The sequence below is a fragment of the Metarhizium acridum genome (genome assembly GCF_019434415.1).
Source record: "Metarhizium acridum strain ARSEF 324 chromosome Unknown scaffold_577, whole genome shotgun sequence".
Taxonomy (NCBI): domain Eukaryota; kingdom Fungi; phylum Ascomycota; class Sordariomycetes; order Hypocreales; family Clavicipitaceae; genus Metarhizium; species Metarhizium acridum.
In genome coordinates this window covers 872,314-885,214 of record NW_027094045.1, presented here as the reverse complement: position 1 = coordinate 885,214, position 12,901 = coordinate 872,314, and the positions used below count along the sequence as shown (strand labels likewise).

The window sequence follows — 12,901 nt, the reverse complement described above, 5'->3', positions numbered from 1 at the left end:
TCATTAATGGGTGTGCGCCGTATATTCGGAAGCTGCAGCTCGTGCTGCACCTGCTCCTGGAAGCTTGTGGAAAGCCTTGGTTCAGCTTCTGGTTCTCCGGCAAGAATAGACCGCAGAGCATCGAGCTCCGTGTCCTTGGCCAAAAGGTCCGGCACCGCAGCCTCGTCCTCCAGGTCCGGTTCTGCCTCCTCATCTTCCTCGGGTCCAACTTCGGCAGCCTCCACCTGGCTCTGGGGGATGTCGTCCAGGACATTGCCATCTTGAGGCAATTGACTCAGCCGCTCTTCGTCGATGACGATGCATCGATAGCCAGGATGATGGCGCCGGAGGTAGTTAAGCCATATGGCAACTGGCTGGCGGCGTACACGGAACTGGCGGGTGAATTGCCGGCTAAGGTTTGCATGGGACGACGTATTGGAAGGACGGAGTAATACAGTGTTCAACTCCCGCGGCAAAAGCGGGAGTTGGTTGTACACCAAGCCAACCTCGCGGAGAAAGTGAACAACATGTCCCCGATATTTGTACTGCTGGCCCCGCACAAGCATAATATTCACGTGGACGTGAACACGGCCTATTAAAGACTCTTCAGTAGGTGTAAGCTGAGGCAATTGAGTCGGTACGGAGCCAAAATCCAACTGGTTGTCCACAGAGAAGAAGTACGGCTCTTCAGGGCCGCGTTTATCATCCTTTCGACAGCAACGCGCACAAATGCCATCAGAATCGATCTTCATCTGGAACCAACGCTCTTGACATCGACCACAAAATTGCATTTGGTCATTGTCCAGCTTTGTCCAGAACTCACGGAGGATTGCTTTATCACGACAGGTCAAGGCGCAAGCGTCCAGGTCCCCATTCCACACCGGATCTTGTGCGTGAAATACGGCCGATTCTTCAGGTGGAATCATCACTGGACTCCGGTACCGTCGTGGCGGCCCCGACGATCGAGTTTGCCTTTGAGATTTTTTTGGCCGCCCTCCTGTACCAGGGGCAGGACCACGGCGAGCACGGCGACGAGGCCCTGACTTTCTGGAAGGCTGCCGCGAGCAATAGCGAAGAGGGCTTTCGTCCAAGGCATTGCTATTATCGTTCCCGTCTTCGTCCCCTAGATCGGAATCAGACTCTACCCCTAGGTGTTCGAGGTACTTCCGTGGTCGAGCAGGTGAAAGCAGCAAGTTGAAATAGTCCTCGACGTCAACATCAGATTCAGAGAACTGTCCCCTGTCATCCGCTTCCTTGGTCATTCCATCCCCATCTGGGAGCTCATTTGCCTGTAGTCGATCTTGACTCCCAGCTACGTTCCGTGGTTAGCTTGAACAAACTGCCGGGACCACAGCACAAGGATACCTTCTCCAGGACCATCAGAACCTTCAAAGACGCCGAGTTGAGAGATTGTGGGAGTTAGTGACACAGCCTCCCCTGCACGGCGTCGTGAACGATGGTCGCGCCGAATAGTGGCCTGCTTGGCCCTGGCGCCGGCCTTGGAGGCATCATCTTGCGAGTCCTTCCCGCCCTTGTGGAACCTAACAGCCAGGTAAGAGTAGTCCACACCAGTCGTGCTGCTTCGGACAGTAGATGGATCAGAATGTGAGGCGACAGGATCGGTCGAGGGCGGCACAGGCGGTGAGGGAGCTAGAGCCCGGAAGAGCCGCGAGCTCGCTTGGGTTGGTGGGATCGGCGTCCCCAGCACTATCTGCGGCTGGCTGCCTGGCTCTCCGAACAAACTCCTAGCTGTATGTTGTTGCCGTAGCTTCTCTGGCGATGTAGGTTGGGTTCCAGATCTCTGGTTAGGAGGCGATAGGCCAGCGTCTCTGTCGGTTCTTTTCGGGGCAGATCTCTCAGCTGAGGTAGGACGGACAGCCAGCTTTCTCAATGCAAGGACGGCACCTTTGGACCTGGCACGCTTGATCAGGTTAGGGAGGCATATATAGTATATCAATGGTGTCAGTTACCTCGGAATTGCGGTGGTCCCGGCATTCCAGACAGGTTGTAGTTGGATTGGCAGATTTCCTCCTGCTAACGAAATTACTTGGTGATTTTGTTCGGTCGCAAGACGGGCAATGGACTGCCAATTCAGATCTAGGACTAATATTACCCCTAGAATCATAATCCATACCCAACCATGCGGTACATCTGTTTCAATAATGGAAGAAAGGCTGCTGGCCAAGCAAACGAACAGATCGCTGGGCAAATTTAGCGATTGTAAACGATTGTAAACGATTGTAAACGATTGTAAACAGAGAAGTAAACAAAGAAGCACCGACAGACGGTGGCTGTCCTTTACCCACTTTTCTAGAGCCACCAACCAATCCAGCCTTCTTTCGCGATTTCCCATACAAAATTTGGACCAATAGAAACTTATTTGTCAAGCCTGCACCAAACCCTCATTATTCGGAAAACTTATGGATTAATGTAGAGTCAGCCTTCGGCTGAATAATTTATTTATTATATATAAAACCTTGAAATAAAAAAACAAAAAAAAAAACAAAAAAAATTATCGATATTAAATATCGAGAGACGTGAAGACATGATATTAGGTGCGGGTGCTCACCCGATACTACCCCCCCTAAGAGTTTAGCGGTTAGGGTTAGTGGTTAATGTAAGGGTTAGGGTTGGCCCACGAGATTTAAATTAAAGTGGAGCTATTATCGGATGAGCAGTGCGACCTACTATCATTTTATGTACCGCCACGTAAGCCCCGCTGGAAGTCACTGCTGGCTCAACTTACAGAGGTTAGATTCTACCAGTTGACTAGACCCTTCGTTGAGTTTCCGTTTCATACCTCGCTATGACCTCGTGGTTAGATAGTCATTTCTGTTTATACCTCGCTATGACCTCGTGATTAGATAGATAGTCAGGGCATAGCTTTTACACCTAGTGGGTTCTAGGTGGTCCGTGCGTTGGTTCCCCGCTATTCTATCGGTCCCTGATACAAGGGGTCAACGGTGCGCGATGAGCTGCGGACATCATGCTGTTAACGGAATATAAGGGGGTATAATTGCTATTCGATCAGAGCGCGTTCTTTTTCGCGATACATGCAAAGGAGATTGCAGCGGTCTAAACTGCACGACGGAGAGGCGAGCAGACGACGGTCAATACGCCCTCGACATCCGCAAATTTATCTCTGAGCTCACGCATCGGCCCTTAGCCTTACTGGTCAAGAGGGCATCGCGAAGAGTATATATCGCGAATCCAGTTGCGGTACTGTAGCTTACATCAGAGCAGTATACGACCAGCTGCCAAGGTATGTTTCCTCAAGGTCTTGTTCGCCCTCTCCATGACGGACGCGGTAGATGGTTGGAGGCATCGCGAACTTGATGTCGCTTAAGCGCTTGTGCGTGTGCGCGTGTGCGTGAGAGGCATGAAGATGAAGCTTCGGGCTGCGGTTGAGGCAAATTCTAATCGAGGTAAGCCTCTGCATCCGTGCTGCATCTAGCTCAGGATTTTCTAAAGGATCTGGCGGCTTTGTTCCTTCTACTCCCACCGAGACGTTGTCACCCGGTGTCGAGAAAGGCTGCCAACGCATTTTGATCCAGATGGTCCGCTCAAACAAAGAGAGGCAAGAGACTGAGTGCTCATTCAGGGCCTCTGCTTTGGTCTCGTGATGATAGCCCTCGTGTAACTATGTGACAACGGCTAATTGATTATTAGATTGTTGAAGACTTCAATTCATTCAATTATCCAACCAGAGACTATACTATTCCTGCAGCCCTCAGAAATACAAGAATATTCTTTCAAGTCTTGTCATCTTGTGAAATACAAGGCGAACAACCCCTATAGCGAATAGGAGTCTTGTATCTATGCTACGTGCCCAACTCGGGTGATGGAGCAATAATAAACGTCTAAGCCTGTTTCTCATCCTCCGTTGTACCCACTATTTCCACCTCCTATGGCTTAAGCTTTACAATAAGTATTGTTAACATCGTACCGCTCAGCTGCCAAATACTCATTTGAGCAGTAGTTGACCGAAGATATCATGTCCAGGGGGTCCGACACATCGATTGGGTCGATTGCCAGTCCCTCCCGTCAACGAGCTATCAGTATCCCCAGGTGCTTCACTATCGTCGTAGTCATCCTTTCGCTGGCGGTCTCCTTTGTCAGTCACAAATATTCCTCTTGTCCACTGGCCTGCAGTCTCCACCCTTAAATCTTCACCCTCAGTAATCTTCCATTTGGGGTTGGCATCATCGATGCAATACCATACGGTCAGCGGATCATGGAGTTGCAGTCCCACAGCGTCTCTGGAAACTTTTGGATGAAGTGATTCGACTTTCTCAAACGTAGCGTTCATAAACGCTGAAACCCATTCTGCCAGAGGCGACTTTGAAGCCAGCTGTGGCTGAAGAGATGCCTCAAATTCGCCACGAGCGAGCACATGGTTCTCAGTGATGTCCATTGGGAGCAATGGGATATTCAACCGCTTTGAAAGATTATCTGGGTAAGAGGAGAGGAATGGTGGAGGCACGCCCTCCTTCTGGCCCAGAGGTGCCGGGGGTGCTGGAATTGTGATGTGCGGTTTCGGTGATGTGAGAGCATACACTCGTGCCACCACCACAGAGTCTGCATAAGTATTGAATTCTGCAATAGTCGTCATTTGGTTCCGAATGTTCAGCAAATCTCTAATAGCACCTGGCGCTTGTTTGATGACCCGAAAAGGCGACTCGTCTATGTTTGGAACCTGCTGCAGATGTGAGAGAGATTGATAACCCGTTGCTGGCTTGATTAATTTTGCCGCCTATCACCATGATCTCCTTGACTTTCAAATATGTTTGCGGATCTTACGCTGCAGTAAGGGCGAGGTTCGTCATTGGATCGTTAGGTTCGTCGTCACACAATGCTTTCAGAATCTCCAAATGTGCAGGTGTTTGAGACTGTATGAGCAGCTTCGATTTTCATAGAGTTTCGAATCCAGAATTCCGACCAACGCTTTCTCGCCACGCAATCTCCTTTTCCACATGGTAGAATAATGAGATGACATTGCGTAAGCAGTTTTCGAGATCAATGTTGCCGTATGTCACAGAAACACTTGAAGCTCGCCCGGTAGTGCTGAGAAAGCCAGCAGCATTGCCAGAATCTCTATTAAAGAGTTATTTGGTTCACTGCGCTCGCCCAAGGCGATGGAAAGAGTAGTGTACCGGATCGGTGTCTATGATGATCTTCCGCGGCGCCATAGTGCCAATGTAAATGGGAAGAGCTTCTTCCATCGCCGCTGAATTCTGTAAATTTGATTAACTGTCGAGAACTTGTTCAGAAAGTGAGCCGAGGTGGACTGTACGTGAACTCTGAGCAGTTTTTCCATCAAATAGCTTGAGTTGCCAGGTGTCACACGATTGGGCCACAACAAAGGCGTTGGGCCAACAACGCTCACCACAACCTGGCAGAAGGTCGGGGAAGATACATTTAGTATGAAGTCGATACCTAGGATGACCTGCCGTGCCCTACAGAATTGATGTCGAGGGATCAGCCTACCCTGGAGTCCAACTAGCCTGCCAAACTTTTCTCCCGTCTCGGCCACTCAGATTCTGCCGTGAGCGCCGCGCAACGAGCATAACCACTCGACCTGTCTGGTGGTCATCTGCCACCAGACTTGACAATACTCCAGACTCTCGGGGCACAATTGGGTACCTGTCAATTGATTTGCCATGGCGACGCCGCCCGCCTCGTCGGGCGCAATTGTCCTCTACGACATCGCCCACAGGCCCCCGGTTGCGGAGACTTGCTGCTCACCAAACCCATGGAAGGCCCGATTTGCGCTCAACTTCAAGGGCGTCCCCTACTCGACCTCGTGGGTACGCATGCCCGACATCGCGAAAGTGCGTCGTGAACTTGGGCTGGCAGCCGGCCGCAAGTTCGCCGACGGCACTGATTTCTACACGCTCCCCGTGATGCAGGATGCTGCCGCTGGCGCCACGGTCGGCGACTCCTTCGACATCGCCGTCTACCTGCAGCGCACATATCCCGACTCGGGCGACGGCCACTTGCTTCCCGCCCAGAACCTCGACTACACCTTTAACCAGAGCGTCGTCTTCCCGGTGCCACTGTCGGAGCGTCCGGATGGCGGCTTTGCCGAGTACGCCCGTTTCAATACCAATGTTGATGCCGCCTTCACCACCCACGTTCCACTGATGGTTGACGGCCTGCCGCTCGATCCTGCCACCGCCGACGAAACAAAGGCCGAATTTGTCCGCCGGGCCGGCGTCGGCTCTTGGGATGACTTCACCTTGAGTGGCGAGGCGCGCGGGAGGCTCACGGAATCCTTTCGGGGCATGCTGGGTGACCTAGCCAAGCTGTTCCTTGAGAATACCGACGGGCCCTTTCTGCTGGGGCAGCGGGCCAGCTACGCAGATTTCATCGTCGGCGCCTGGCTACGCATGGCACAAGCGACTTTGCCCAAGCCAGAGTGGGAGGATGTGCGACGCTGGCATGGTGGTGTGTTTGGCCGATTGCACGATGCCCTGGAGGCGTACGCCCAAGTAAAATAAGGCGTTGGCGCTGTGAAGGGGCATCATCCACTGTGAGCATGTCGCCGGAATGATCAATGGCGAGAAGGCAACAAGAAGTCTGGTTTTTCGAAGACATGTCGAGCGCGCCTGCACCCTGCCGGCAACGACCACCGAGTCGGACTCACTACAGAGGCCGCAACATGGCAGCATACACAGCTACGCGACGCCACGAGACGATGAAATATACGATGGTAGACTTGCTTGGTTTTTTGGTTGGGTCATGTAGTCGGTATGCATATGAGCTGCTTGCTTAATGTTTGCAGGGCGAGAGGCTTCTTGACACATTTGTTACAAATATTGACAGCCAATGATATCGCTGGGCACGGGCGTTTTTATCATGAGACGCCGCCTTTTGTCAACAGAATAGGATGTCTTAGGGGTCAGGCACGAACAGGACATCCGATCTCCAAGACAGGGTGAAGCAAGTCAGGGCAGTCTGAGAAAGGTCCACGTCATAAGCCCAAGCTTCTCTTAAAGGAGCACAACGCGGGTTGTCGGAATGTGCCTGGTGTTCCGTCTGAATGCCGCGGACGATCCGTCACGGATATCCTACAGAGTCCGGAAGTTACTTGCCACACAGGTCAGTCTCGCATGGTGGTTGGGGAAAATTCTTGGAAAGAAAGGGGGGTGGCCGACTGTGCAGGCGGTTGAAAGCGTCACTCAGGTTGCCGCAAGAATATTCACAATATTCACACGTCTTGCTGATGGATAAATGTCGGAGCATTGCCTACACCCTCGTCGCAGCGCAGCAGAGCCGCATGAATGGTGCGTCGACATTGGGCCATTATTCTAGAGTATGCCAGTCAATGCAACTGTCAAAACAGGGCCCTTTGCCATCCGTAGGGAGATATATGGCACGGTTACAGAAAATATCGAACCAGTTTCGCCATTTGATTTACACTAAATTTTTAACGGTTGTAATGGTGGTGTTTCAAGGTGGATGATTTGGGAACCAGGGCTGGGCCTATTTTAGGATGTGGGGATATCCATCAAGCAGCCACTTTCCACTTGCATCAACAGATTATCACGAGATTCCTGTCCATCTGTGGACACGGATATGACGAGCAGCCAAGCTCAGCGCCGCATCCCGTCATTTTCATGGAAACTTGCCTCGAGTCCGTCCGCGGCAACCATCCAGGCCCGAAGCCATGGTTCGGCGCCAACCCGCGGCCGTAAAGTCCCAGGGCTACCAGAAACGGTGGAATGGATCGAGTCCGAGGCAGTATTACTACACGATGTTGCTTCTGTACGCCAGACCGACGGTGAGTTTGAGCTGATGCGGAGCTACTCTTCAGACACGTGTCGGTGTCGACTCGGTCAAGCTGGGCACTGGATGTGCTGGCTTTGTGGACCGGGGGTGGGCAGTATGGCCAAGGGTTTCAAGAGTCAAGACAGGCGATAGTGTCGCTGTGAGCTATATTTGTTTCACGCCATCGTCCTGTCAGTGCAAAGGACACATTGTTATTACAAGACAGCCACGTTGGTAAAATCCCAGCCTTGACATGTTTCAAAATCGTCCCCAGAGTGCAAACAGTCCTTTGCGCTGAGAAATACTGCCTTGGTAAGGTCAACTCTTGTGAGAGAAAATTGCGCTCAGCATGTTGATCCACGCGGCGGCGGGCGAAAGTGCCCATTTTATTTAAATGGCTCGGCACGTGGTCCAAAAAAAAATATATTCACGACGGTTAGCTCGGCTCGGCAGGAACGTTGGCAGTTATTCACTTGGCCACCCGAGAAGATGACATGTTTGCACAATGGATGATGTATTGCAAAAGGGCCTCAACTTGGCAGAACCGGGCGTACATCGGCCGATATAGCCATTTTATATGGAGCGGGCGGAGCGGGCGGAGGCCTTCCAACACCTCCCTTGCGGAAACAGCATTTGAAAAATTTGTGTCGACGCCATGGCGAGATGCCTATCCCATTCAGAAAAGGCGCCGATTGTGATTGTCGATTCTCCAAAGACGCGGCTCACGTCATCGACCTAGGTGGCATCGGCGCCAAATCACTCGACGGCAAGAAGAAGAAAGGAATCAAATGGGGAAATGAGCCAGCGGGTGCATCGGTATTGGGGTTCTGGATACTACTCGGCACCGCCGCATGAATGACCATGTGTAATAACTACCCGTTGAAGACTCTTTCTTGTGCCTTGTTGACAAAAGGTGATTTGATGCTTATTGATCCCTGCCAGACTCCACCCGCGTGCTGCTCGTCCCGTTGTTGCCGGTCAGCCACATCGATGCATGGATGCGATGACGTCTGGTTGTCCTCGGCCACGGCTTCACCAGTGGATGCCGTTGGCGCCTCCTTAAACGGCCCTGAATCGGCAGCCGTTATTTGACATTGAAGTGCCGCCACTGTGGATTATGACATGACTCTGTTTAGCCGCGTCCATGGCCGCAGTCGCCACTCGAGTAGTTTAGCGCTCCGGACATTTCCAATTTTTTTTCTTGCCCGTCTCGTCTCGTCGTGTTCGTGGGCCGGCATCTCCCATTCCTGCGGTACGTGAAACGGACAAGACGAATCGCACCGCAATGACGGGGTGCCAAGTGGGCCAATGCCAACCGTTGTGTAGAAGAAATAGCTAAACAGGGTGGATTTGCTGTTTGCATCGGCCCGATATCTCGACAACAGCTCGAGCAGCAGCACGGAGCACATGGGTTTAATGTTGTTTCCACGCAAACCTTATCTGCCCTGGAGCCAGAGTGGCTCGGCACATGTAATAGTAGTGTGCTCTGTTCGCCTTTTCCATTTCGCTTCTTGCTTTTGCAAGTTATTCTTGTTTCCATTACCACCAAGGCAGCCTTCACCGACGCCTTGACACATGAGGTCGACATTTGGTCGGTTTTAACTTTGGGGTCCGGCCTTTAACATCACTATCAACAAGACGGGGCTGCTGCGCTCTCGACTTGAATTCCACCTTGCCATCATGGTGTCTGCCAAGAGAGATTCGGTACACGGCGAGGCAAGCAATGGGGAGCAGCAAAACCGAGAACCCAAGGATGGCAAAGATGCGCTGCTTGCCGAGCAAAAGATTACCTTTATAGCATGCTTCCAAGGCGGCGTTGCCAGCTTGGGAGGCTTCATTTTTGGATATATTAGGTCAGTTTCCCCTTTGCATGAATCCAACTCTTCTCCTCGCCTCTCCCCCAGCACATCCTCATGTTTTGACGCCCTCGCTAACATGCCGCAGCGGTCAGATATCTGGCTTCTTTCTCATGCAGGACTTCCAGGAAAGATTTGGCGAACTACAACCCGATGGAACCTATGACTTCAGTGCCGCCAGGCAAGGCACCATTGTAGGACTGGTCAGCGTTGGCGCCCTTATAGGCTCGCTGATTGCAGGCAAAATGGCCGACCTCATCGGCCGCAGGCTGACCATTTCCGCTGCTGCCTTCTTCACCTGCGTCGGCACCGTCATTGAGATATCGTCTTCGTATCACTGGGCTCAGTTTGCCGTCGGAAGACTAGTCAGCGGCGTAAGCATTGGCGCATTGTCAGTCGTCGTACCCATGTACCAGTCCGAGTGCGCTCCAGCCATCATCCGCGGCGTCATCGTCGCCTCGTACCAGCTCCTCATCACCTTGGGCATCTGGACTGCGGAAATGGTCAATTGGGGAACAGAAGCGAGGACAACCAGCGCTTCATGGCGCATCCCAAATGGCTTGTCCTTTGCGTGGGCTCTCATCCTCGGCTCAACCATCTTGTTCATGCCCGAAAGCCCACGATACGACTGCAGCCGTGGCCGGGTTGACCGTGCTCGCATGGCAATCGCCAAGCTGTCTGGCCTCGCGCCCGACTCCCAGGGCGTAAACCACCAGCTCGCCGATATCCAGAACAATCTCCACGAGGAGAGCCGAAGCGCCGACCAGTTCCGGTTCAGCGAAATCTTCACCGCGCCACGCATGCTGTACCGCACTATTCTCGGCATCGTTCTCCAAGCCGGTCAGCAACTGACTGGAGCCAACTTCTTCTTCTACTTTGGGACAACCGTGTTTGCTGCCACTGGAATCAGCAACAGCTACGTGACTCAGATTATCCTCGGATCCGTCAATGTCTTCTGCACAATCATTGCCTTGTGGGTGACGAAGCGGTTCGGCCGTCGCAATACCCTGATGATTGGTGCCGCGTGGATGATGATGTGCTTCCTGTAAGCCAGCTGACCCATCTCTTTGAACTCCTGTCCCAAGCAAGTACTGATCGTGGAACAGTGTGTATGCCTTTGTCGGCCATTTTGCCCTCGACCACGACAATCCGATGAACACACCAAAGGCAGGCTCCGCTCTGGTCACATTCTCATGTCTGGCCATCGCCGCCTTTGCCGTCAGCTGGGGTCCTTTGGTCTGGGCCGTCAATGCAGAGTTGTACCCTCTTCGTTATCGTAGCACTTGCATGGGTCTGGCCACCGCCTCCAACTGGTTATGGAACTTGTGAGTACAGAATCTAGCCATGCCTTCATTCCTGCGACGTTGACGCTAACAAATTTCAGTTTGATATCGTTTTTGTGAGTCAAGATAGTTTACCCTTCCCCCATGTTTGCGTAGGAACGGGCAATGCTAACGATTTGCAGCACACGGTTCATCACCGACGAGATTGACTATCTGTACGGTCTAGTCTTTGCAGGCTGTTGCGCTGCCCTCGTAGTCATTGTCTTCTTCTTCGTGATTGAATCGAAAGATCGCAGTCTAGAAGAGATTGATACAATGTACGTCCAGAAAGTCAATCCCATCAAGTCTGGCCACTCTTCCGGCCATTGGAACACGGATGACTACCGCCAGGACATCAGGAGGCTCAGCGGGGCTCACGCCGAGACTGACTAAATTCCGAACATTGACATGATTTGTCTCTCTTTGCACGCCCGGCTTGCATGGTCCCTGGCTGGCGCCCAAGTCAAGATCGAAAATCTTGACAGCGACGTTGTCCATACTGTAGTGCAGAGTTTGACAGGTAGAATCTTGTACTCTTGTATATGCCTGTTTGGATAGCACACATTGCTACTCAAAACAGCTTTCCCGTGCACATACTGCTGTATTTTGGTCAAAAACTCGCCGAAATTGTCATTATAGTCAACGTATAGAGTGTTTGATGCGGTTTTTTGTACAAGGACTTTTTTTTGCATTTTCATGGCGCTTGTGGTTCGTCTACCATCGTTGCCCAATGCATACTTGCAATATGCAAAGTAGTTGGAAGAAAATATACGTATTTGTCTTGGACTGGCTCTTCCTGTTCCTGCACGTAGGCGTAACTAAAAGTTGCATGTGACGCACACTGGTCCATGATTGAAGCTGTCTAGCTAGGTAGGTTAGACCTCTTTTTACAGATATTATAGGCCATCCATTGCATTGAAAGCCCAGCTTCAATAGGGCCGTAGCGTGAGCTTTTACGAGGCTTTTGGTGGCTTTATTCTGCGATACCGAAATAATCGTAGGCTTTTTCCGTTGACAGAGTTTCTTTTAGACCAACTGCAGCCTTACCTCGGAAGCCAAGCCTTATGCAAACTTGACGGGAATGCTCGCACAAGGTTGATAAGATGGTGGTCTTCTTCCTAGCATGTTGTTAAGTCAATGTGGAGAGGCACGGCTTACAGCAGCAGGAATGGATTTGCCCGAGATGATGCTGCTCGCAGAGACCGTTCTAATCGGACTGGACAACGTTGCAGATGGTCTCGTTGTCTACCCGGCGCGAATTCGAAGCAGATTTCTTGAGAGGTTACCGTTTATGGTGACCGAGGCGGTGATAGTATTCCAAGTTTTCCGGTTCCTCTGTAGTGGAGGGGATTTGTTAAATCGACCCTTAGCTAATAATGCGTAGATCATTATGAAAATTGTGGCCAAGGGCACTTGATGACTAGAGAAAGCCGCGATTCGATAATCTTGACGGTCGTTGCTAAACGAATTAGGGCGCATGGGAGATTCGAGTACTCTCGCGAGAAGCTGCAAGCGTTACGAAGATGGAGTTAAGAGGTCTTTTTCCTGCGTGCATACGCTCATAACTCATGGCATATGACAATCAGGGCGAGCCCAATGATGTGAGGGATCACGGAAGGGAGCTATAGCGAGGTCACAAGAGCTCGTGATGCAACTGACAAGTTGTATTGCAAGAGAGCTAAAAGAAGTGAAGAAGTCTATCATGTATCAAAGGAAAAGAGCCAGCTAAAGAGTGCCAGCGTAGCAACAGCAACATGGTGCCTCACACGTGACTATGTGGGCCCTGTAACAATGGTGCCTCACACGTGATTGTGTGGGCCCTAACAAATGACCTTATCGAGCATATTCGCAACACCGAGTTTTTCTGGGGCGAGCTCGACTCTGTGATGAAGTCCAAGTTGTACATTGGCCGCTTTGACAAAGGCTCAAAGAGGGCTTAGAGTCAATAGCTCGATTCATCTAATAACAGTCTTT

The 12,901-nt window shown here is 51.5% G+C and overlaps 5 protein-coding genes across 5 annotated transcripts; 4 read left to right on the top strand and 1 right to left on the bottom strand.

Annotated features, from left to right (window-relative positions):
• Window positions 1–3,943: 3,943 nt before the first annotated feature.
• J3458_021135 (uncharacterized protein) lies at window positions 3,944–4,591 on the bottom strand (the record flags this gene model as incomplete). The annotated part of the gene is made up of 1 exon (XM_007817338.2): window positions 3,944–4,591. One exon carries the CDS (start codon window positions 4,589–4,591, stop codon window positions 3,944–3,946), a length of 648 nt encoding a protein of 215 aa, XP_007815529.2.
• Window positions 4,592–5,639: 1,048 nt separating this feature from the next.
• J3458_021134 (uncharacterized protein) lies at window positions 5,640–6,479 on the top strand (the record flags this gene model as incomplete). Its single annotated transcript, XM_007817339.2, has 1 exon — window positions 5,640–6,479. The coding sequence occupies one exon, from the start codon at window positions 5,640–5,642 to the stop codon at window positions 6,477–6,479; it is 840 nt and encodes a 279-aa protein (XP_007815530.2).
• Window positions 6,480–7,557: 1,078 nt separating this feature from the next.
• On the top strand, window positions 7,558–7,902 carry J3458_021133 (uncharacterized protein; the record flags this gene model as incomplete). The annotated part of the gene is made up of 1 exon (XM_066122417.1): window positions 7,558–7,902. One exon carries the CDS (start codon window positions 7,558–7,560, stop codon window positions 7,900–7,902), a length of 345 nt encoding a protein of 114 aa, XP_065972671.1.
• A 1,527-nt stretch (window positions 7,903–9,429) lies between these two features.
• Window positions 9,430–10,934, top strand: HXT5_5 (hexose transporter hxt5; the record flags this gene model as incomplete). Its single annotated transcript, XM_007817340.2, has 3 exons — window positions 9,430–9,602; window positions 9,694–10,650; window positions 10,712–10,934. The coding sequence occupies 3 exons, from the start codon at window positions 9,430–9,432 to the stop codon at window positions 10,932–10,934; spliced, it is 1,353 nt and encodes a 450-aa protein (XP_007815531.2).
• A 119-nt stretch (window positions 10,935–11,053) lies between these two features.
• HXT5_4 (hexose transporter hxt5) lies at window positions 11,054–11,320 on the top strand (the record flags this gene model as incomplete). Its single annotated transcript, XM_066122416.1, has 1 exon — window positions 11,054–11,320. One exon carries the CDS (start codon window positions 11,054–11,056, stop codon window positions 11,318–11,320), a length of 267 nt encoding a protein of 88 aa, XP_065972670.1.
• Window positions 11,321–12,901: the final 1,581 nt, after the last annotated feature.